The following is a 26678-nucleotide window of genomic DNA, read 5'->3' as shown; positions in this document are numbered from 1 at the left end:
TCACTGGCCCTCATAGGTGGGATCGGAACTGGGGCCCTCTGGCATCCCAAGCCAGTTCTTAACCATCGCACCACTCTGCTGGCCCTGGCTTATGGTTTTAATAAAAGCATTCCTGAAGTATTTTAACCCTGCAGACACTAGAGCATTGTTTTATGAAAGAACAGAGTGAGCTCCAGAAATAAGAGTCCACCCCAGGGACTAGTGAGACTGGCTGAGAGATAGAAACCAGGTAGGGAGGGAGTTGGAATAAGGGTTTGGCCACCAGCTTGCAAGCATCCTCTACCCCAAATGGCAATTGAACCTCACTTCACTATTTGAGATGATAAGAAATGAGATAGGGGAAGTTTAGAAGCAGCTGAAACATCTGGTCTAAATGGTAGCTTGTGCTTTTTACATCTTTGAAGGAGTGGAGAAAACTGCGCCGTGGGCAGAAGTGTTATTGTAATTTTGTATTGCCAAAGATGACTAATGTTTATAAAGCTTTGATATATTAATTCCTTCCAGGTGGTGCCGTAAAACCTTATCAATCTGGACTTCACTTATTTGGGATTGGAGATAAGGTACAGGAATCAAGCTAGCATCATGTTGCAAACTCTTTACTTCAGGAAATATTAGATTTCATTGGGCAAGGCTTTGGGTTTTGCAAAGTAGTAGATAGATGCCAAGAGAAGTGTAATAGCCTCAGGGAACTCAGAGTCCAGAGACACAGATAAGTGCTTAAATACCGTATTTCCCCATGTATAAGATGTTCCCATATATAAGACGCCCCTTAATTTTGGGGCCTGAAATTTGGGAAAAAAAATGTATTACATAAAACTATTGAACTCAAGTTTTATTCATCATAAAATTCATATAACTCCTAATCACTGTCAAAACTCCCAACCATTAGCTTGTCCTCATCTGTGTCTGATGACGAATCACTGTGTTCATATATTGCCTCTCATGGTCTTCTTCTGCCGTGGCGTTTTCAGCAGGGTTTCTTCTTCCTGTAACCAGTCTCGGATTGTTTTCTCAGTTGGAGGAGGACCAAACTTATGTTCAGTAGCACGATTTCCATTCACTTTTGCAAACTGGATCACTTTTAACTTGAATTCGGCACTGTACAAAAATCTTTTCTGAGCCATTTCTGGGCAGAACGTGGCAAAACGTAACCTACCGTAATATACTGGTAATAAGTGCGAAACAATGAGCGCAAAGACAACAAGCGCGAAAAAGCGGGAAATGCAAGTAAAAAAATCTACAACAATCAGTGCAAAAACAAGAGCAAAAAAAGCAGGAAATGCAAGTAAAAAAAACTACAACCACTGTGTAAGACGCACCCAGTTTTTAGACCCCAAATTTTTGGAAAAAGGGTGCGTCTTATACATGGGGAAATATGGTGATTTTTAAAACAAGATAGGGTGATGTAAGTAGTTGAAGACCTGTGACTATTAAGCCTCATAATCGCTTTTTTGGCTTGAATTTCTCTATCTACTTGAGGGCTCCACATATCCTACTTTCTTTTTCTTTTCAAAGCTACCAACTTCAGTTTTATCCTGGCAGTGAAGTAAGATGCTGGCTTTCTAGTTTACTTCTTTGCTGTTAAGCAAAACGTGCCCAGAGATTCTTCAGCATTTGAATGATTTGTTTTTTAAATCACCATTGTGAGGCTGGGAAAACAAAATAAATGTGGGTCAGTTACGAGGTTTAAGAAATTTTACCAACTCCATTAAAGTCTTATCCCTGGTTATATAGGGTCGTCAGGAAAGTCATGACATATTTTTCTATGTTTTTCAATGCAAAAATGCGTCATGACTTTCCCGACGACCCAATAGTTTCTGCTGTCCTTAAACTTCCTTTTTAATCCCCATTTTTCTGTCATGTTGCTGCCAACAACTATGAAGGCTCTCAAATTCCTAACATTACCTAATATGGAGTTAGAATGAAATAATAGGTATGAATTATTGAACATTTATAACAGTCGTTTTTTAAGAATGATTAGGGGAATTGATTCTGTAGGTCTGGGGTGGGGTCCAAGAAGCATTTTCACAATCATCCTCTGCGGATTCTGAAGTCCTGGTCTATGGGCCACACTTTGAATATGATTTAGCTAAACATTTGGAAGTTCTCAGTATAGAGTTGAAAGATAAGGTTGATATTTGAGAAGGAAAGAGTGTGTGTGTGTGTGTGTGTGTGTGTGTGTGTGTGTGTGTGTGTACACATATACAGAATATGAGAGAGAGAGAGAGAGACATACACACACACACACACACACACACACACACGAAGGGAGTATTTGAGAAGGAAAGAGTGTGTGTGTGTGTGTGTGTGTGTGTGTGTGTGTGTGTGTGTACACATATACAGAATATGAGAGAGAGAGAGAGACATACACACACACACACACACACACACACACGAAGGGAGGGAGGGAGAGGGAAACAGAGAGGAGGAAAGACAGGAATGATTGAATTTCAGGGGCAGAAGATGGAGGAAGGACCTAGAAAGGGAGTAGCCAGGCAGGTAGGAGGTGAGAGTAGTGCAGTGTCATAGGGTTTAGTTTCTAGGAAAGGGTGGATTATTGGGTCCAGGAAGATGAGGACTGAGAAAAATTAGGAATTCAGAGAGTATATGGGGTGGTCTGATAGAACTGCTGCCTTCTGTCTTCTTTGACTGGATTTTCTAAGCCCAGAAGATTCCTTCTGGCATGGTACTAAGCTCTTTCTCCTGTCTATACCCTCTGCTTATGTGATTTCATTCAGTCCTGTGGCTTTAAATACCACCTGTATGCATTCAGTTCCCAAATTTATATTTCTAGGTCATTTCACTTCTGAGCTCCAGAATCACAGATCCAACTGCCTACTTGACATATCCATTTGAGTGTCTGATAAGTGTTTCAAACAGGGGGAGCAATTAGGAAGCTATTACAGTAACCCAAGCCATAGTTGATGGTGTCTTGTGCTAGAGAGCTCACTAGAGATGAAGAGAAGAGGATGGATTTGATAGATATTTTGGAAGTGTGATAGAAGCAAAGCAAAAAGATTTCCATATGGATTAGGCATGAGGGAAAAAGGAAGAAACAGATGACATCTGGATCCCCAGTTTTTAACTTAAGCATTCATGGCTGTGGTTGTGTCATATACTGAAAAGAAGGACCTGGTTTGGGGAGTGGGAAAGAAGGAGGCAGAGCAAAAGAGTTTTGTTATCCCTGTCTCAGTAGATGACACTTCCTTCAGGAGCTCTTGAACACAAACAACTCTCTGTCTCACTCCATCTCTCTAGTCCTAGCGACCATCTGTTGCCTAGGCAACTGCTGTGGCCTCTTAGCTGGTCTCTTTGCTTTCATTTTTGCCTTCTTCCCGTCCATTCTTCTCATAGCAATCAGAGTAATCTTTTTAAGACTAAATCACATCATGTCAATTTCCTGTCTAAACTTTTTGGTGGTTTCCCATTGTACTTGGATAAAATCTAAACGCATTACAGGTCATTCAAGATCCTGCATGATTTGGCCTCTAAATCTCCCCTCACTCCTTTTACTTTCTCCTCATCAGTTTTAGCCACCCTGGCCTGCTAATTTGTAAAACAAGCCCACGCTATCTTGCTTCAGGGCCTGTGCCTTTGCTTGCTGGTTTTTTTTTTTTTCCCTAGAGTAGTTTTTTTCTGCTTTTTCTTGATACTTAAACCTTGTCTGAAAGATGGGTTCCTCTCATTCTTTGTCAAAACCCCCTGTTTATTTCTTCCATTGCACTTATTACAATCTGTAATTACCGTATTATCTTTATTTACTTATTTGAATGTCTGCCTCTCCTACCAGAATGTAAGTTTCATGAAGGCAAGGATCAGGTCTGACTTGGTCACTGATACAGCCCAGTATGTGCTTGATATAGAAGACATTTACATACTCTTAGTTAATAACTAATGATCAACATCAGTGATTTATTTTAGCAAGATTGGTAGTGATTGGGGAAGAAGGTTGTGGATGAAGGTGAGAGGGTGGAGGGAATGAGGGGGCATATTAGGATAATGGTTAACCTTGGAGTCTAGGGTAAACAGAGATAAGAAAAGTCAAGGGAATTGGTGGGATCTGAGGTATTAGAAGTGGAAGGACTGAATGTTATGGTTAGAAAGGGGAATTTTGGAACGTGGAGGCATGCGTATCAGGTGTTTGTGATGGTAGATCCAGGTTAGATGTGCCTCTGTGTGTTCCTATAGTGCCCTTTTTATACTCTTGTTATATGTAGCATGTCTCGGGCTGTACTCAGTATTGCCTGTTTACTGTCTATCTTTCCTTCTAGACAATACATTCCTTGATAGTATGAACTGTTTCTTGCTCACATTGGTATCTCCAGTACCTAGCACATTGCTTCAAAATTTTTATTGAATGAATGAATAAGGAGACATTAGCTGAGATGGAGTGGAGGTGGAGATAATAGGAGTTGAGGTTAAGAGATAATAAGGCTAAACAGTTTAAATTGAATAGAGAGGATTTAAAAAAAATGTACATTATTGGGGTATAACTTATGTACAATAAAAGTCATCCATTGTAAGTGTTTGGTTGATTAATTTTGACAAATGTATGCACCTGTGTAACTACCACCAATTCAGGATATAGAACATTTCCATTACTCTCCAAAGTTATCTTGTGCCCAAATAGTTGACTTTTAAATATTGAGATTAAAGAGGAAGCAGTGAGAAGTTACATACTATTTTCAGTGGAGGTGATTTTCCTTTGAAATTTGAATCTATGTATCTCATTTTAGACTAGAGCACAGATTACTGTAGTGAGGACTCACTAAGAGTGAGAAGACTAGGAGGAAAACCAAGGTCTCTTGAGTCCTAACTAACGTACATTGTCACCAGATCATAGCAGGGCCTAGTGCCTGTTTTGTTTTGTTTTTTTTTCATCATCATCATTTCCCGATTTCTTTTGTGCGCAGGTAGGGAAAATTCTGATTTTCAGTACCAAGTTCTATAGCATTAGATATAAAGTTAAGTTTTAAAATTGCGGGTCTGAGTGACAGATTCAGTCCCATTACCTATAAGAGGCTAGGGAAGAACAGCATCTTAGTATAGATGAACTGTGGCTGGAGACTGACTGATTATGTTAATAACACAAATTGTCCTGCACGTAGAGGTTTTTGTCTTCAATAATAGGCAGAGAGCCTGTCTGGTTAGGTTTGTATATAAATCAGTGACACAGGATGAACCAATGCAGTATCCTGCCCATTCTGCCTTCATGTGTGCTGGCTTTGAGGGTTACCTCAGCTTTTCCTTGCCATCATTTTACCCGTTTCTCTAAATGTGTTAATTATACTTTATTTGAAGCAATTTTCTTTAAGCTTTTAACCCATTGTCTCAGATGGCTTAAGACAAAATATTAAAACATTAGTCCCAAGTGATTTACTATGAACTCCTATGTGCTCTTCTAAGGTATTTTGAGTTAATATGCCACCTATTGAAGAAACAATAGTTACTTGATGAGTGTTTTTTTTTTTTAAGATTTTATTGGGGAATTGGGGGAGGAACAGCGTTGGGAAATCGGGGAAGGGGAACAGACAAGTTGCTGTCCTTTTGTTCTTCAGTCTAGTTGTGGAGGATGTTGCTTCACTGGCCTACGTTGAGATTGTGATCATTGCACTCTTCCCAGCTGAGGCAGATAGGTCCCCGGCCATTGGACGGCCACTCACGATAGCTTACGGCAGCCCAATGCAGCCTACACTGTGTCGCTGGCAACTCACGGCAGCCCAACTCCAGGTCAAGCTGTTGTTCACCATCTTAGCTGGTGAACTTGTCACTGGCCCATGTGGGATCCGAACCCTGCTGCTCAGAGCTCGTACTCCCAAACCAGCTCTTAACCAACAAGTTAAGCCACTCAGCCAGCCCTGAATTTGTTTTTTTAAAGCATTTGGTACAGCCTGGTTTTTTTGGGTGTTTTTTAAAAATGTTAAGTGACACCCTGTAATAAGCTAAGTGCTTATGGAAATATACTCCACTAAATAAATGTTACCAAAAGACTCCAGAAGAGTTATTATGCTTCCCAAAGTGCCTGCTTGCTATCTGGGAGTGACATAGACCCTGTCCAGATGGAGTCTGCTGTTAATCATTTGAATGTAATTTACCTTCTAATAGTTTACTTAGTGCCATTCTTCAGAACAAAGTCTATTTGACTTGTTTGGAAGAGTGGGGTCATTGGGTCAGCCGAGTGGTGCGGTGGTTAAGAGCTGGCTAGGGAAGAGTGGGGTCATAACCACTTAATGTGTCTTTATGGACTACCTTTTAAAATGCCTTTGAACTTTTGGTATTTATGGGTAGGCTAGAAATTACTTTAGCCACAGAAGGAAAAATCTATTATCCGTTTGTTTTTTTATACACAGATTCTCTGCTTTGTACTCTAAGAAAGGATTTTAGTTGGTTTGCAAACATATTCAATACAGTAGAAAGAGAATATGAGATCTGTATCCCAGAGTTTAGGGAAGCAGATTTCATTCATCCAAAGACTTCAGGAAAAGCTTAGAAAATTGAAGTATGAACATATGGTCAGAGGACAAAAAGGAAAAAGAATGGATTAGGAGGGACAGGATGTACTCAAAGTTAAATTCTGACAGCATGTTTATATATTTCAACAGGAAAAAAAGAGAAGGGCCTTGTTTGTCACATGACTGTATTTGACCCCGCCTATTTTATCAATGCCATGAAGACTTACTAGACTTTCTTATCATATTTACAAACACAAGGCCGGCAGGGATACATTTATTATAGGGCAAAAACAAAGCTCCTTAGGCTGAATATTGCATCAAAACTTAATTGGGACGAAAGTAAAGCCTTATACCTAAGTTTATTTGTGTATAGAACTAGGTCTCTTACATGTGATTGATCTAAAGGTTTTAGTTGTCTGCAAACTCACTAAGTCATAATGTGATAGGGCTGTCCAAAAAAACAATGTGATCTTTTAAAACAGTTCAGTGCTTTAAAGCAGTTTGGTGGATAAGGAAGGTAATAAATAGTTTCATTTCCCTGTATGGAAGCATATTGTGCATGTGCTATAAAAGAGTAATCAAATGGGGAGTGGTCTGGATCCCATGTTATTAGGGACAGCCAATTTTCAGTTCAAGAGATGGACAAATTCATTAGTTTCTGTGTTCCAGTTTAGCCCCAGAATGAAGAGACTAATGAGAGAGATAATAGTTATCCTAATTTATTTAAAAGGCTTTGGGTGAAAGAGCAGAGTAAATTGTATTGGATTATTTCAAGTGGCATAGGATAAAAGTTACAGGAGGGTAAATTTTGGTTTAATTGTGAGCTGTAAGAATGGAAGTTGGCTGAGACAAAGTGTTTAGACAGGCTTAGCAAACTGACTATCAGATACATTATATGTAGGGTTTCTCTGTGAGGTAAGCAGTTGAACTAGGATTGTTGTTATTGCTGTTGTTTTCTTGTTTTTAAATTTTATGAATCTGTCAAATGGTATTGCAAGAAAATTTTGTATAACCTTCTGGAGCCGTCAGATTTTGTTATCTCTTTAAGACAGAAGAATTAGAAAAAAGAATTATACACTTTACTTAAAGTAAATTGCTTTTTCAGAATGATGTTCCCAAACAGGCATCTAAGTCCCTGGGGATGAGGGAAATGTTTGGAATGTTTGGGAGTATAAATGTTGTGAGAACTTGTTTTCAGAGAACAATTAGGAAAGCCTTCCTTTAACTCCAAGTGCTGAAAAAGGGGTATTTTGTTTTGTTTTTCTGGTCCTTAAAATTAAAAATTCTTAATTTTATTCTTGTCTCAACTTGGGGAAAATACTAAAAGCGACCATACAAACAGAAGAAAATCAAACTTACTCCAATTACCAATAATTCCTTAACAGCTCACCTAGTAAACTATATCCCGTGTGGTTTTTCTAGATCTGGGAGAAAAAAAGAATTTTCAATTGAAAAAAAAAAATTTCATGGTGTGGCAATTATCTAGGAAAAAATCTTTGTGAAAGAGTGTATTTTGTATTTTATCTCTTGTAGGATTTCTATAAACAAAGCTTTAGAAGGCTTAATATTGTCCACATTTGCTTTGTTCTCTCTAGCTATCCAGCTATAACATTCAGCAGTGATTGAGAACTTGCGTTTATATACTTATGGCAGGCCTATGGGGAGGCAGGGGTTTGAAAGGCAAAGTTCCTCCCCTTGGAGCTGACAGTCTGGTTGAAGAGACTAGATGTACATATTTAAAAGTAACTAATACTATCTGGCAAAAGGTATAGGCACTGAAATAACTGCTGTGTTGGAGTTACAGGGAGAGACATTTTCTTAGGCTGAGCAATGAAGTATTCAGGGAGGTGGACCTTGAGCTAAATGGATCTTAAGGCATAGATAAGGTGAGAAGGAAGGACTGAGAACTAGTGGTAAGATCAATGTGAGAGGGCATTTAAGGTATCATCACCCAGACAGTCTGCTCAAATCAACCAACAGTATAAAGATAACATTTAAAAATATTAGTTCTTCACACTAAGACATGTAATGACAGAGATACAATATTTAGTAGTATCCAGGAATGTTAAGCAGTTGTTAGCTAAGAGGCTTTATTTGGAGGAAAAAATGAAAAATAAGGCAAAGCTTTGTTTTTTGTTTTGTTTTGTTTTGTTTTAGTAGTAAAGTGAAACTGAGCAGGTCTTAAGGGTAAATTTAAAAAATTTGTGTTTATATTTGATTAGGTAGAATGAGCACTGAACTCTAGGAGATAGGTTATCTAAGTTCTGTTTCTGTCTCTGATACTAATTGCATATTGGATTTTGGACAAGCCAATTAACTTTTTTTCCTGTGACTCAGTTTTCTTGTCTGTATAGTGAGGGACTTGAACCAGAATATCCGCTAGGTTTTTGACTTTCTTAAGTTTTGACTCTGAAGTTTCTCTGTTGTTCTTGAAAATATTCTTGAAAAACTTGAAAAGAACTAGTTCTGTGCCTTCCATAATTAGGTAGGACAGAAAAGTGTTGTGTTTTGTTTGGTGTATAGCACTGAATATACAGGATTTTTCCCCCCCCACATTTAGTACTGTTTTAAGAAAAGAACCTTAGGTATACCATAGAACATTAGCTATTATCTATCTGCTAGTTATAGTTATTGCCAGATATGTGGAGAAAATAAGTTGGTGGTTTGTGAGTACCCTAAAGAAGTTGAAATTAGAATACTAGAAGGTATAGTTTTTTTAAAAAAGATTTTTTAATTAATTAATATTTTAAAAAGTAAAATATTTTAAATTTTATAATTAAAAAATTACCCCCCCAAATATGAAATTACTGCAAGAATATTATTCATATTAGGCAAGCAAACATATAAACATATTTCATAAAAACATGCTCAAATCCCACTACCCACCACTATTAACATTTTGGTATATATTTCTCCTGATTTTTCCCCATGGAAATATGTATAACTAAAATTAGATTTCATACATACTGCTTTTGTAACCTACTTTACTGAACTATGTATTATTAATGCCTTTCCACATTAGTAAATAAACATTTTCAGTATCTTTTTTTTCTAACTTTTTATTTTGAACACATTTTATACTTACATAAAAACTTGCAAAAATAGTACAAACAGTTCTCTTACACCCCTCATGGCTTAATCCCCTAACGTTACCATCTTACATAGCCATAGTACAATTATTAGGGACAGGAAATTAATATTGATACTAACTAAACTACAGACCTTATTTTAATTTTACCAGTTTTCCCACTAAGAGATCTTAAACTAGGATTCCACACTACATTTAGTTATTTCTCCTTTGCCTCTTCCAGTCTGTAACAATGTCTCAGTGTCTCCATAATCCCTTCCAGTTTGTAACAGTGTCTTGGTCTTTCTTTGTTTTTTATGACTTTGACACTTGAAAAGTACTGAGCAGTTATTTTGTACAATGTTTCTCAATTTGGGTTTGATGTTTTCTCATGATTAGAATGAAGTTATACATTTTGGCAAGAATAACACAAAATTGTACCATATTTTTCTCAGCGCATCATATTAAGGGATTTTTGAAATCAATATTTCTCATTACTGGTGATATTTATCTTAGTCACTTGGTTAACTTGGTATCTGCAGGGTTTCATTACTTAACAGTTATTATCTTTTCCCTTTGCAGTTAATTAGTATCTTCAGGGAGTTACTTTGAGACTATTTGGCATTATTTTAAATGGGTATATTATATCTTATGAGAGTTTTTTCTTAATTGCAAAACTATTGACACTTGTTATATTGTTTGACTTAGACAATATTGTTTGTCTAAGTCAAACAATATAACATTGTTTAAAATAAGATGTGAAAATTCCTAGTCCCTCTTTCCCCAGTGCCTTCTCTCCAGGTAACAACCACTGTTAACAGTTTGATGTTTCTCCTTCCAGAACCTCAGTCTATGCTTAGGAAAGCATACTTATAGATGTACATGTAAATATATTGAATTAGAAAACTCAAGCATGTAAAAAATTTTAAAGTGCATATAATTTAGTTTTCTTTTTCACAAAAATGAAATTATATTATTTAAAATGTGCTTTTCCCAATCTACAGTATTTTATGGCATTCTGACTGCATTGAATGGTATGCGTGTACCTTTATTGATAGACATTTAGGTTGACATCATTTTTTCAGAGTTACAATTGGCATTATAGTGAACACACTGGAATATATATCTTTGCACAGTTGGGCAAATATGGCTAAATGATAGATTCCACAATTTTAAAAACTATTCCCCTATTGATGGACATTCAGGCTTTTCGTTTTTTGCTGTTACAAATAACTTGTATGTTAAATGTGTAGATTGAAAAGCTTTAAAATGATTCTCAATAGATTCCATATCTATACATAAAGATAGATTTTAACATATTTTACATACAGTTTTGTTTATATATACAGACAGATACAAATATAGATGGATATAATAAAAAAGGGTATACAGTGAAAAATAAATCCTTTTCAGGGCTCTTTCCAGTGTTAACATTTTATTTTGAATCCTTTCAGAGATTTTCTATTCAAATGTAAGCATTTACAGATATATCTCTGTCTCTTCTCCTATCTCCTCCCTTTATAAATGGTAGCATACTATATATTCACTCTTCTGTACTTTTTCTTTTTTATTTAACAGTGTAACTTGAAGAATGTTCCCTATCAATACATACAGATATGTGCCCTCCCCCGTTTTATAATGGTTACCTTGAATTTATGTACCATGATTTAGTCAACTCTTATTGTGGAACACTTAGGTTGTTTCCAGTCTCTTACTATTATTATAAATAATTACTATTATAAAAAATTGTCTACATTCTAATAGGTTGTGTAGGGTTATCTCACTTGTCATTTTAATTTGCATTTTCTTACTAATGATGTTGAGCATGTTTTCATGTGCAAATAAGCCATCTGTAACAGTTTCTTTTGAAGAGCAGGTTTTACTTTTGATAAGGTCCATGTTATCCTTTTTTTTTTCTTTTATGGGTAGTGCTTTTAGTGTTCTAAAAACTCTTTGGCGTTCATTCATTTTGATCTCTCAAATGCTGTGGCTCCTTAAAACAATTAAACTTAAGAGTATGGGGAATGCTTTGTACAGTTTCTGATAGTAGAGTCACCTTTCACACCAAGACTTGGCCGGTCCAGAACGAGAAACTAATTTTCATCCACTACAACTGCTTCCCCCCCTCCGTATGTGTGGGCAAACATTTTATTTCCAAGGCTTTTTTTTTTCTTCTTTTTTTTAATCAACCCCTTTCCTTTTGTATTGGTGAAGGATAAAATAAGAATATATTGTAAATCACTTTACTGGTGTCCCTAGATTTTTAAGAAGGAACTTGTAACAAAGTCTGTTCATTTTTTGTTCTTCCAGTGGTGGGATCAGCAAGTTGATTTTCATTCTACTTTCTTGCAACACTTGGCACAATTGGTGCCCGAAATTTATTTTGCTGAAATCGACCCAGACTCGGAACAGCAGGAGGAGAGGATACAAATGTCAATATTCACTCCACTGGAATGGTACTTATTTGGAGAAGATCCAGATATTTGTTTAGAGAAATTAAAACATAGTGGAGCATTTCAACTCTGTGGGAAAGTTTTCAAAAGTGGAGAAACAACATATTCTTGTAGGTAAGAAGTAGATACAGGATTGGTTATAATTACAGTCTTGGTATTTTGTACCTATTTCATGATGTACGTTTCTTGGTTTATTACTGTTTATAATATATTTTAATCCCACTTACTTAACTCCCTTTTATTATGCACTTATAAGTTTGTTTTTGCTAGTATAGCTTGCTTTTGACTATGACTTAAACAGTTCTCTCACTTTTTCTTCCTGTTCACCAAAAGTATATAAGTGATAGATTTTTGCCTTGTTTATTATGTAGTCCATGTACTTTTATTTGAAATCATTGGGGCCAGGTGTATTTCAAAATTCTGAATATATCCCCAGCAGAGTCAGGACAGGATCCTAAAGTCAAACAGCATTTCTGTAAGAAATCTATAAATATTCACAGCAAGTAGTGTAAATGGTCTAGAATCTCATGTCATTTCAGGTCATTTTTTGCCACCAAGTGAGATTTGGTGCCAAAGCATTGTGGGCCTATAGGGGCAGTTGGAATTTCATTGGCTAGAAGAGGCCAGTGGTAGGAAAACTGGAAGCAGCTTTAGGCTTTTTGCCCTTTGCGAGAGCAGTTTCCTTAGACATCATGAAAGCACAGAAAACTTTTTTATTCCCTACTCCTGTCTGAAATTTTCAACTTTTAGATCTTAGCAGCACTTTTATTTATTTATTTTTTCCCTTTATTAGAGGTAGTTGAAGTTAGGAATGTGACTTTTTAGACTTTATAATAAGTACAGATAATTGTTTTTTTGCTTCACTATAATTTAGGTTTGACTGGTTTATGTATAGTTAATAGTTTTCTTAGAACATACTACCTTTCTTTATCCTATTCTTAGGAAAAAGTCAGCTTTTGTATTTTGTTTATTTTCTTATATATTTTTAGCTAAAGTTCAATCAGTTTCAACTAAAACATAGTAGACATTTGTAGATGTCATTTCTCCAAAAGCGTCATGGAGACACTTTTAATTGTAACTGGGGACTGGTACTGGCATCTGGTAGGTAGAGGCCAGGGTTGTTGTTTAAACATCCTACAATGCACAGGACAGTCTCTTCTATGCCTCCAAAATAGCTATCTTGTTCAAAATGTCAGTACTGTTGATGTTTACAAATCCTGCTCTAAGTAGGTCATAGATCATATATATTTTAGGCAAGCTGTACTTCCTATTAGCCTTGTAAAATTCATTTTTAAAACTTCCCAATTCCATTTCTTCATCTCTTTTAAATATAATATTTAAAAAATTAATTTTGTACTTTGCACTAATTTATAACAGGTCCTCAAATAATGTCATTTTATTCAATGTCATTTCCTTGTACCGTTGATAAGATGCTGCAGGAACTTAACTCTTGTTTATATCAATCAGCCTATGGTAAAATTGGTTTCGTTATGTGTTGTTTTAGTTAAAGTCACAGCACCTATAAACAACAGTGATGACTTATTGTATATTGTTCTTAATGTTTCCCTGAAAATGTTAAGTAAACTAGTACATTTTAAAGGTTGTTATTAGGGAAGAGATTAGGAGAGATTGAACTTCATTAATTCAATAAGTATTAATTGAATACCTACCATGTACCATGCATTATTCTAGGTGCTTGGGACATATCAGTATATAAAATAAATAGAAATCCTTGCCCTTATGATGCTTACATTCTAATGAATTTTGTCTTTATCTAAGTTTCATTTACTACCAGTGAACAATCAGTGTTTGTAAAATATATTTATAAATAGTATAGGGTAAGATGATGGAAGATAATAAAGTTCATCATTTTTCATAAAACTAATTTTGATTTGTAACCTAACAGTTTGAAACCAGAGTAATGAGGATAATTTAAGAAACAAAGCCAAATATCCAAACTTATACATTAAAACATGGCTAAAATTATTTAGAATTCAGTTTTTGAAGCATTTTCATATTCAATTTGTGCGCCATACAGGAAACTCATTCATATTATATTATAGTCATACCTTAAACATCAGTAATAAGTAATAAATTTTGGCATCTAATTTTTAATCTTTTTCAGGGACTGTGCAATTGATCCAACATGTGTACTCTGTATGGACTGCTTCCAGAATAGTGTTCATAAAAATCATCGTTACAAGGTATGAAAATAGAGCCATAAAATATCTAGATTAGTAGGAAATCTGTTTGCCATCTACCGGTAATTGAAATTTCTGACAAGTACTAGAATTCCTGCTGTAATAGCTCTGTTATGTGAACCTTTGGCTCTGGTTAAACATATCATGTAATAGGACATCTGCTACCTCAAGAAGTAGCCCCTTATAATTTGTGAGATGTATCATTTTTATACAAAGGCTTACATACAAAGCGTATGCACAGCTTAAAGAATAACTATAAAGTGAACACCCGTGTAACCACTGCTTAAGTCAAGTAATAAGACATTGCTAGCTCTCAGAGGCCTCCCATTTGTCCCTTCTGAATCACAGTCCTTCTTGGCCCCTCTTGATAACCTCTCTCCTATGTTTTGTGATAATGGTTTCCTTGATTTCCCTTTTAGCTTATCACTCAAATCATATTGAATAGTTTTATCGGGTTTTGAACTTTATATAGCTACAGTCTTACTGTATCTTTTTGTTGTTAACTGCTTTCATGCAGCATTATGGATGTAGCTGTAATTTATTCATTGTGCTTGTGTGTGGATATATAGATTGTTTCAAATTGGGGCTCTTATATTCTGCTATAAACATTCTTATTTGTGTATTTTGGTACACAGGTATAGGATTTTCTCTGGGGTATATATCTGGAACAGAATTGCTGAATTCTAGTGTATATGCACCTTTAGTCATGGTAGATAGATAATGTCAGACTGTTTTCCAAAATGTTTATACCAATTTATAGGCTCTCCAGCAGTATATGAGAGTTCCCGTTGCCCCACATTCTTGCAAGATTTGGTGTTGTCAATCTTTTTCTCTTTATTTACTTATTTATTTAATTAAAAAAAATTTCCTGAAATTTTTTTTTTTTTTAGCTGAGCCATCCTACCACCGGTTGGCAGCTCAGCGGCAGCTCAGCTTGGGCTGGGAATCAAACCGCTGTTACTCAGAGCTTGTACTCTTGAGTGAACTCTTAATCAACTGAGCCACTTGGCTGGCCCTGTTGTCAGTCTTTTTAATTTTAGCCAATCTGGTGGGTATATAATAGTATCACATTGTGGTCTTAATTTAATATTTCTAATTACTAATGAGGTGAGGGCTTTTTCCTTTCCTGTTTCCACTTTTAGACAACCTTGTTATTTTGAGCTGAAATGTATTTCTCAAATAATAGTATTGGTTCTATACTCTGGGCTGAGATAGACATAATAATTGATGTTTCTCTTTGTACATATAATATGCCTAAAGTTTTGTGTAAATGTAAATAATATCTTGAAGTTATGTAGACTGTATCTGCCATAGAGTTGAAAATGCTGTTCATGTTTTTGCTGGCCTCAACATTATTGCTTTTATCTCAGGAAGTAATGGGCTATAGGTATAGATTATAGGTATTATTATTGTTATTATGTACACAGAAAAACAGATTGTGGAACCTATGATATAGTGTGGTTATAATGTTTTCCCAAGATTTCAAAGCTAATCAACTGATGGAATTTACAAATTTGATCTTTGGTTATATTTCATATTTCCCAGTCATCTCTATTAATTGCAGTTTTTCTTATGCTGGAGAATTCAAGAAAGAATGCCAGAAGTAGAGACAGGAGGAAGTTGTTAATTTCTCATTTTTACTCTGGAAGACTAGTGGGGAGAGATGCTAAAGACTCAAGACTCAAGAGTTTTCCAGTACCTCAGGTTTAAACACTCCTAAGCCTATGCTTCCCAAGCTTTGGGATTTTGTGGGCTAGAACAATTTCAGAAAACTTAGGATTTTCAAATTTTTATTTGGCCAAATAAGTTCAATTGTAATTTTTTTATTTTATTTTAAAGATTTTATTGGGGAATTGGGGAGAGGGGAACAGCGTTGGGGAATCAGGGAAGGGGTAGAGACAGGTAGACAAATTGCTGTTTTTGTTCTTCAGTCTAGTTGTGGAGGACATTGCTTCACTGGCCCAAGTTGGCACCATCATTGCGCTCTTTCCCGGCGAGGCAGATCAGTCGCCGGCGTCTAGACGGCCACTCACAGTGGCTGCTGGCTGCTCACGCTGGCTGCTGGCTACACACGGTAGCCCATGGCAACCCACTGCAGCAGGGGCTGCAGCCTACGCCGTCGCCAGCGACTCACGGCAGCCCAGCTCCAGGTTGAGCTGTTGTTCAGCATCTTAGCTGTAGAGGGCAGTGTCACTGGCCGTCATATGTGGGATCCGACCGGGGCCCTCTGGCATCCCTAGCCAGCTCTTAACCAATGCGCCACTCGGCCGGCCCTTGTTTTTTTTGTTTTGTTTTGTTTTGTTTTTTAATGGTAAGAAGTGTTGTTATAAGCATCTTTATGTGTAAATCACTTTTTCATATGTAGGATTATTTCCTTAGGATTAGGTTCTCAGAAATGGAATTCTGGATTTAAAAACACAGACTTTTCAGAGAATAGAAAGATAAGCCACAGACTGGGTGAAAGTCTTTGTAAAACATGTATCTGATAAAGGACTAGTATCCAAAATAAATATAAAGAACTCTTAAAATTCAACAATAAGAAAATGAGCATGGGCAAAAGATCTAAAACTGACGACACTTCACCAGGAAGATACATAAATGGCCAATAAGCACTTGAAAAGATGCTCAACATCATATTTCATTAGGGAATTGCAAATTAAAACAACAATAAGATACCACGACTCACTTATTGGAATGGCCAGAATCCAAAACACTGACAACACCAAATGCTGGTGAGGATGTGGAGCAGCAGGAACTCTTATTTACTGCTGGTGGTAATGCAAAATGGTATAGCCACTTTGGAAAACAGTTTGGCAGTTTCTTACAGAAATAAGCATACTGTAACCATAAAATCCAGCAGTCATGTTCCTTGGTATTTACTCAAGTGAACTGAAAACTTACGTCCACACAAAAAAAATTCACAAGAATGTTTATAGCAACTTTATTCATATTTGCCAAAACTTAGAAACAGCTGCTATGTCCATCAATAGGTGAATGGATAAACAAACTTTGGTACACCGATGCAATGGAATAGTATTCAGCAATAAAAAGAAATGAGCTACCAAACTACAAGAAGACATGGCGGGACCTTACATGCATGTTGTAAAGTGAAAGACGCCATTGTGAAAAGGCTACATACTCTTATTTCAGTTATGACATCCTGGAAAAGGCAACATTGTGGGAGCAGTAAGAAGATCAGTGGTTGCCAGGGGATGGAGGAAGGTGGGGGGGTTGGGGGATGGGGGGGAATGAATAGGTGAGCACAGGATTTTTAGGGCTGTGAAACTATCCTGTATGATACTGTAGTGGTGTGTAGATGTTATGACACATTCGTTAAAACCCCAAAATGTACAACACGAAGAGAATTATGTACTTTAGTTAATAATAATGTATTAACATTGACTCCTCAATTATAACAAATGTACCACACTAATGTAAGATGTTAATAATACAGGAAATGCTGTAGGGTGGGGGGAAGAAGGGTTATATGTGAACTTGGTATTTTCTGCTCAGTTTTTTTTTAAACAAACCGCTCTAAAAAAATCAAGTCAATTAATTTTTTTAAAAGTACTTTTTAAAAGTTGTTCGTATGTTTTGCCAGATTGCTTTAAGATAAAATTATATCAAATACTACAACCAGCAGTGCAGAAACCTGCAGAACCTGCAGAAACCTTTTAACAGAACTTTAAAATGAAACCTTTCAACTGAACCCGACTTTTAAAATAATTTTTCCATCACTATTGAAGTGGATTTTATTTTTATTGTTCTTAATGTTGTCTGTCTTTGCTTACTTTGGAATAGTGACTCTGGAATACCCTTGCATTGCTACTTAACTTTGCCATCTTCCCGGATAATAGGAAAAAGGTCTTTGGCTGTTTCTCTTGCCATCTTCCTTGCTGATAGGATCAAGGTCTTTGATTTGATGAGTAGAGTGAATTTTAAGAAGCGAAGATTAGAATAATATAACTTTGATCGAATAGAACCAAAATAGTGGCTGAGTTCACCTAACTACGATCTTCTTGTATCTTGGAAGTTGATACTAAAAACCAGGCCGACTTGTAACCTTGGTACTCTTTTCTTGAACACATTCTAGAGTCAATTAGAGTAAATCTGGAAAAGGAAATGACATTGAAGAAAACCTGCTCTGCTGTTGTCTTGTTTCACATGTTGTTACTGAGAAGTCTGATTGATGTCAGTCTGATTTTCTTGCTGTTATGTTTTGTTTCACCTTTTTGCCTGAAGACCTCAGGACTTTTATCTTTGAAGTCTAATAGTTTTAGTAAGATATATTTCTGAGTTGATAATACTGGGTGAGTTTTTTCCCAGTTATTCATGGGCCCTTTCAGTGTATATATTTAGGTCTTCTTTTTTTTCCAAAAAGTTTTATTAGATTGCAGTTTTAAATAAGAGCTATATTCCATTGTTTCGATTTTTTTTGTGTGTGACTCCAGTTATAATTATGTTGGCTTCCTTATGCCTGTCTTCTATTTCAGCCACTTTTTCTCTGACTTTGTATTTCTTTACTTCATCTCTTGATTGTTTTCCTGCTTTGTTTCATTGTTATTTATTAACTTTTCATTTAAGCCTGTTATCTTGGACACCTTGTAATTTAGAATTTCTGATAGATTTTCTTGTTTTCTGTTTTTTTTTTCCTGAGTTCAGTCAAATCTCACTTTATTGAACCTGGTTATTTGGGTCCAGTTCTATTCTTAGTTTCTGTATTTTTGATTAAAGGTATTTTAATTTGATTAAGGGTTTTCATATCCCCAAATGCTTATTTGAGGATATGTAATTTAGTTTGGAGCATTATGTTACAGTTTTGTTTAGCTTCATGATTGGATTTTTGCTTTTATTTGCATATTTTGCCTTTTTTGGTAATAGTTTTGTATAGATATGGTCTACTTTTTTTATTTTTCATTTCATGGACAGGGTTCACAAATGCTCTCTTCTGTCAGTTTTGCTGTCTTCTGTGAAGTTTTTTAATAGATGATGGTGATGATAATGGTGAGATGAGGGGAGGGTTTGGCATGTGTTGTTTCTCTCATTTTTGTAGGCTCTTTCTTTTCCCCTCTTACTTCCTTTTTCATTTACTACCACATCCTTAAGGGCTTATCACCTTTTTAAATGTATTTGACTTTTTTCAAAAGCAGTGCTTCTCTGAGGTTGCCATTTCTGGTCCTGCTTACTTTTGATCTCTTTCCCTGTGATCCACCAAGTCCCAACATGTGCTCAGTGTTTGTCCCTTGGCATTGGGTTTAATTTTGTCGGTGTAATTTTGTATGTGCTTCTTCTGAGCCCCCTGCATCCCTCTGCTCTCTTTCATGGATTCTCTTAAGCTCCCCTCTCCAGTTGTCTGCATTCACAGGCTTTAAGTGATTGGCAATGGGAACTCTGAGGGAACAAGTCATTTGAAGGCTGGGGTATTTATTGTTTCCTAGTAGTGCTGCAAACATGGATCATTGTGTGGTTTTATTGCTTTCTTTGTTCATTGTGTGTTTTGGATGGGGAAGTTTTGGGGAAGATTCAAAATCAGGCCATTGTCATCATTCTCCATCTCGATTAGTATATCTTAGATCTTTTTTTCTTTTTTTGCAAGAACCCTCAAAGGAAAAATGTTGTAAATACTCTTTGTTGCTGTGGGATATCAAATAGATGAAAATATTTTATACATTTCTTAAGTACTATATAGGTATCATTGTAATGATTTTTAAGTCTGTTTAATCAGAAGATCTCATTACTCAGGCTTTCTGGGTATTGCATAGGATTTTTTTTCACGCTTCATAATTTCTTGTACTCCATTAGTACAAAAATTTTAAAACTTATTTAAAAATTAGAGTGTCAAAATTTTATCAATTTTTAAATTTTTTTTTTTTTAAGATTTTATTGGGGAATTGGGTGAGGGGAACAGACAAGTTGCTGTCCTTTTGTTCTTCAGTCCAATTGTGGAGGACGTCGCTTCACTGGCCCATCTTGGTATTATCATTGTGCTCTTCCCGGGTGAAGCAGTCGCTCGCCGGCCATTGGATGGCTGCTCATGGCGGCTCACCGCAGCTCACGAAAGTGCACGCCAGTTGCCGGCCAGCCCCACTGCAACCTATGCCGTTGCTGGCAACTCACAGCAGCCCAGCTCCAGGTTGAGCTGTTGTTCATTGTCTTAGCTGTAGAGGGCGCAGCGTCACTGACCCTCATGTGGGATCCGAACCGGGAACCTGCTGCTCAGAGCTGGCATCCCAAGCCAACTCCTAACCAACGCGCCACTTGGCCGGCCCAAAATTTTATCAATTTTGAAAGCCCATTTTTGTTGTGATTAAGTATTCAGGATTTTTGTTTTGTTAACTAATCAAAATAGTTTTTTACATATCCAGTTTCTGTTATATTAAAGGCAGTGAAGGTTGAAATATTGGGGAGTGTTTATTATCTGAGTCATCATTATCATTCTTCTTTGCTTTCTAATATGTTTTGAAATCAAGCCAAACTCATTTTTCATTTATTAGATGCATACTTCTACTGGAGGAGGATTTTGTGACTGTGGAGACACTGAGGCATGGAAAACTGGCCCTTTTTGTTTAAGTCATGAACCTGGAAGAGTAGGTACTACAAAAGAGGTAAGAATATTAGTTTTTAAAAATTGCTAATTATTTTAAACTTGGTGAAATTAGATAGAAATAAATGTTATGTGTATGGGTTAAACTGAATTCCATTGAGAATCCTGATTTTTATGTTCTAATGTTTAAGTGTAAGTAGTTTTATTCTAATCTAGAGAAATTAAGGATTTGATAATTATATTCTTTTTTTCTCTAAAGGAGGAATGAATTCACAATGAAAAGATGAAGTCAGAATACTTTTTGTTAAGCAATCAATTTGTTAAGACTAAACAATATATATGTAAACCTAAAAGAGCAAAATAAAGTGATTATTGATAGAAGCAGAAAGTAATAAATTAGAAAACATTAAAATTGACACATACATTTAATAATTGCTTTTCTTAAAGAAAAAGGCAACAAATTGATTATCCACTATATATCCTAATCAAGAAAAAAATAGTAAGCAAGCCTAGATATAGATAATTAGAAAGGAAATGAGGAAATAAGCATACATGCAGAAGGAATTAAAGGATTATAAAAGACTTTATATGACTTTGTGCAAATACATTTAAAAATGGATTTTATCAAACAGTATAAACTGCCATAGTTTATTCAAAAGACAGAAAATTTGAACTATCAATAGCCATTGAAGAAATTCAGAAAATTATCACAAGACAGTACTTCCTAAAAAATGCCATGTTCAAATAGTTTCACAGAGGAATTCTTTTCAAAACTTCAAGGAATAGAGTCTTTAAACTGTTCCAGATAACCTATAGCACTGAACACCCCTGGCAGATTTTGATCTCTTAAGTACCATTCACCACTAAAATAAATCAGGGATTGTTATAAGAATACCAGATTCCAGGTCTGAGTCAGGGAATAGGTAAACTTATAAAGATGGGTTTGTGTCTAAAGGACTTAGGACCCTGCTTGAAAGGGCTCTCATTGACCTGAGTTGGGCAATTGGAGCATCAAAATAATAATAATAATAATAATAATAATAATAATAATAATAATAAATAACCACTGTAATTGATTGACTCATACTAAATATATAAAAACTCAGATGGAAGCTAAAATAAATAAATGAAGTTTGTCGCCATGGTCGTGGTTATTATATCAATTCTGTATTCTAAAAATTGGTAATTAAAGGGAATAAACTAAGCATTTAGTCTATCTTTTCAATAGGAATTCTGTTTCATGATAAACAAGTATTTCCAGTTCAAGAGGTAAAGCTCTTCTTTCTAGTTGGATGTTAGCTAATAGAGAAGGGATAATAGAATTAGAAAAATCAACACTTTGCAAACCCTAAGGAAATATATGATTTAGACAAGGATCATTAATGGATGCTAAAACCATTAAGACTTGAGTTGATGAAGAACAAGATTCACATGGTTCTAAATTGTCATCTCATAGATTATTTGTTAGTCATCAGGGGGAAAAAACGAAAGTTTAGGGGCAGTTGGTTAGCTCAGGTGGTTAGAGCACAGGCTCATAACACCAAGGTTGCTGGTTCAATTCCCACATGGGCCAAGGAGCTGTGCCACCCCCCCCACAAACACAACTATAATAGATTGAAACAACTACTTGACTTGGGGCTGATGGGTCCTGGAAAAACACACTGTTCCCCAATAAAGTTTCTTAAAAAAAACAAAAACGAAACTTTACAATGGAGGTATCATACTGTCATTACCTGAAATCAGTCATTAATATTAGCATTACTAATAGGGGGGTTATGTGGCATAATGAGCTTCATATGATTTAAAATGAAGTACATAGTTTAACATCAGGAAATCAGTTAATATAATACAACATCTAAATCGAGTTACAAAAACCACGTGATCATCATAATAGATGCAGCAAGAACATTTGATTAAATTCAACACACTTTCATGATAAAAAGACTTAACAAATTTATAAAAGAAGGGAACTTCTTCAACCTAATAGAGGACATCTATGAAAAACTCATAGATAGAATTATACTGGATACTTTCCCCTTAAGGTCAGGAATAAGACAAAGATTATGCTCTTGCCACATCTATTCAGTATTGTATTGGAGGTTCTAGTCAGACTAGTTAGGCAAGAAAAAGAAATAAAAGGCATCCAGATTGGAAAAGAAGAAGTAAAACTAGTTCTGTTTGCAAATGACATGATTTTGTATATAGAAAATCCTAAGGAATCCACTAAAAAATTATTAGAACTAATAAGTTCAGCAAGATTATAGGATACAAAATAATTATACAAAAATTACTTGTGTTTCTATACATTGTAATGAACAGTCTGAAGATGAAATTAAGGAAGAAATTCTATTTACTGTAGTGCAAGAGAATAAAATATTTAGGAATAAATTTAACAAAAGCATAAAATTTGTATTCTGAAAACTATAAAACATTGTTGAAAGAAGTTAAGGAAGATCTAAATAAATGGAAAAATATCTCATGTTTCTGGATCAGAAGAGTTACTATTGTTAATATGGCAACCCATTGTGTTTTTTCGCAGAACCCCGTAAATTAACTCAAGTCTTCACCAACACTGACCAGGTGCCCCACAAATTTACACTCAGTTTCTACTAAACTTTTTTTCTTTTTTTTCTTTTTTTTTGTCTTAAAGAGCTACTATGTTTTTTTTTCCTGTTTACTCCTTTGTTTAAAAAGCTTTTTGAGATATAACTTGCATACCATATAAAAAATTCACCCATTTAAAGTGTATAATTCAGTGCTCTTTTAGTATACTCACTGAGTTGTGCAACTATCACTATAATCAATTAGAAGATTTTCATCACCCCCAAAGAAACTATACTTATTTGTAGTCACTCTTCATTTCTTCCAAACTCCCCAGCCTTAGGCAACCCCTAATCTAGTTTCTGTTTCTGTAGATTTGCCTGTTCTGGACATTTTATGTAAATGGGATCATACAATACGTGGTCTTCTTTCACCTTACATAATATTTTCAAGGTTCATCCATATTGTAGCATGTACTTCATTCCTTTCTATAGCCAAATAATACTCCATTGTATAGATATACACCACATTTTATCCATTTATCAGTTGATGGACATTTGGGTTGTTTCCACTTTTGGGCTAGTATGAATAATGCTGCTATGAACATTTGTGTATAAGTTTTTGTGTGGACATATGCTTTTCTCTTGGATAGATACCTAGTTGTGGAATGGCTGAGTCATATGGTAACTATGCTTAACATTTTGAGCATCTGTCAGATTGTTTTCCAAATTAGCTGCACATTTTACATATCCACTAGCAGTGTATAAGGGTTCATATTTCTCCACATCCTGGCCAATACTTGCTATTTTCTGCCTTTTTTATTATAGTCACTCTAGCACATGTGAAGAGATATCTCATTGTGGTTTTGATTTGCATTTCTGTAATGGTTTATGATTTAGAACATTGGGATGTATTTTTTTAGCTGATTGGTTTAAATAAGCCTTTTATTAAGGAGGTGGTGGTCTGTAATGAAAAGAGCTGTTTTTATAAGTCAAAAGACCCAGGTTTTATTGCTTCTACTATTTATAGGTACTTTGACCTTGGATAGATTCCTTATCCTTTAAATGGTATTTATTCTGCCTTTCTTAAAGAGTGGCTGTGAGGATCAGTTGAAATAAATTATGAGAAGTTTTTGGTAAGCTGTAAGGGATAATCAGTAGTTCTCTGATATTATCACAATTAGGCTACTCAGAAAGGTGGAGAACATCACTAAAAGCGGGGACCCCATAGTTCTGCCTCCTTTCCTTTCTGTTATCTGTAGCACCAACTTGGCCATAAGAAGTGAAGCTAAACTCATATGAAAGCAACCCTGTTGAGGTCAACTTGTTTCATGCCTGGAGGATGGTGTAATGAATTCATTAAAAATAATTATAAGTTAATAACATTATTATTCTTATCCATTTATTTGGATACAATGCTGTTCTCTACTTTTTTACAGAATTTACATTGTCCATTGAATGAAGAAGTAATTGCCCAAGCCAGGAAAATATTCCCTACAGCAATAAAATATATTGTAGAAATGACTATATGGGAAGAGGAAAAAGAATTGCCTCCTGAGCTCCAGATAAGGTGGGGAAATTTTTCAAAAGGTAGACGTTTTAGCAGTGGTTATTTATATTGTAAAATAAGTTTTGGGAAAAATGTTTTTGTTATTTACTGTTTAATTTATTATCATTATGAAATTTTATAGAGAATTATCTCTTGGGAATACTTCAAGAATGTCCATGTAGATGAAATCCTCTGCTAGGCACTACACAGAAGTTAAGCCAAAAGAAGAGCGTCTAATTTTTAAGAAAAAAAAAACAAAAAAAAACGTTTTTGGGGTCTTGTTCTAAATGATTTATTAGGGCCTAGCAGCCACGTATCCCAGTAGGATAGTAAATTGCCCAGTTTGATACTGTCCTGGACCAACTTCCAGGTTCCCCAAGAGGTTTGTGAACAAAGGTTCACTTTGGAACAGTGTGTCTTTAGCCCAGGTTTTTATTATCAAAAAAGTTTGATGGCGGGAATGATGAGATAGTCTTTTGCCCTGTGCTATGGTATCTAGAATTATTCCAGTTGTAGGTATTTAACACCTTGAAGCCCCAGACCAGCAATTCCTAACAGACATAAATAGGTCTTTCAGTAACAGTAATATTTGTTCCTAACTTTCAAAAATGCAAAAGGGAATTCCATACTGGATGTTAAGATACAGTTCCGGCCTTGTGGGAATTTTTTTATCTGTGTAATCTTAAGTCCACAAAATTGCATCACAAACCTAAATACCATTCTTCTTTGAGTTTACTGATTTTTTTGGTTTTATTTTATAAGGAGAAAGAATTAAGAATTTCAGTTTATAAAGACATTAAATGTATTGTTTAATACATTGTTTTAACTCTTGCTGGGCCATAAACTGCTTGGGGAAATAAAGGTCATCAGAGATTGTGTCCACAAAGGTTTTGATTTCAAATATGTGATAATGTCATTTAAACCCTTTAAGAAACTTTGTTTTGGTAAACATAATACTAGTTAGCAATCTGCCTGCCTAAAAAGGGAGAATTGCTTGAGTGTGCCTGTGTATGTAGACAACACTGGGCTTCAGGTTCACAAATTTGAGTTTGTGTCCTTCTCACTGCTTACTGGCATTGTAACCATGGAGAAGTCTTTTTGAACTTCCATATCCTAAGCTATACAGGGCCCAAGAAAATCTGCCTCTTAGAGTTATGAAGATCAATAATTGAGTGTATTATATTGTAAAAGCATATGGTAAACTTTTTAAAACTGATAATAACATCTAAATCTGTACAGCTATTTTCACATATTTTATAAGATCCTCACAGCACTCTCAAATGTAATACTAGACTCATCTTAGAAATGGAAGAGGCACTGTCATGTCAACAAGATTAAAAGCTTAAGTGACCTCCCGTCTATAAGGTCCCTCAGTCAAATGGTAGTGCTAGCACTTTAAATCTATGCACTTTTAAAAAACTTAAATGTACTATAAAATCAGAAATATAAGGTAAAAAAAATATATATATATAATAAAATCTGAATGTTAATAACAGCTTACTATTTATCTTTGTCTGCTTAAAGGCTCTAAGTCCGAGGCATGTCTCCCTTTGTCAAGATGGGAGATTAGCAAGAGTTAAGAGTGGTATTAAAAACATCCTGCCACTAAACTGAGAGTAATAATTTACATCTGGAACTAATGTTAAAAATTGGGGAGAAAAACATGGAAAAGGCAATACTTGTATCAGGAGGTTTTTGAAATTCCATGGCACTGTACTACTTAAGATAATTTCCTGGGCCGGCCGAGTGGTGTGATGGTTAAGAGCTGGCTTGGGATGCCAGAGGACCCCGGTTCGGATCCCACATATGAGGGCCAGTGACACTGCCCTCTACAGCTAAGATGCTGAACAACAGCTCGACCTGGAGCTGGGC

The 26678-nt window shown here is 35.6% G+C and overlaps 1 protein-coding gene across 2 annotated transcripts in view; it reads left to right on the top strand.

The window, feature by feature from the left end:
* UBR1 (ubiquitin protein ligase E3 component n-recognin 1) overlaps positions 1-26678 on the top strand; it is a 119590-nt gene that overhangs the window by 1378 nt on the left and 91534 nt on the right. For both annotated transcript variants that reach the window (XM_019645004.1, XM_019645003.1), the window contains exons 2-5: positions 11830-12086; positions 14098-14176; positions 20668-20778; positions 24697-24827. In XM_019645004.1, coding sequence (XP_019500549.1) covers positions 11830-12086; positions 14098-14176; positions 20668-20778; positions 24697-24827 — 578 coding nt within the window. The remainder of the gene's footprint in view (positions 1-11829; positions 12087-14097; positions 14177-20667; positions 20779-24696; positions 24828-26678) is intronic.

Source organism: Hipposideros armiger, unplaced genomic scaffold (genome assembly GCF_001890085.2).
Source record: "Hipposideros armiger isolate ML-2016 unplaced genomic scaffold, ASM189008v1 scaffold_92, whole genome shotgun sequence".
In the NCBI taxonomy this organism is placed as follows: Eukaryota; Metazoa; Chordata; class Mammalia; order Chiroptera; family Hipposideridae; genus Hipposideros; species Hipposideros armiger.
This window is presented reverse-complemented; position numbering and strand designations above follow the sequence as displayed.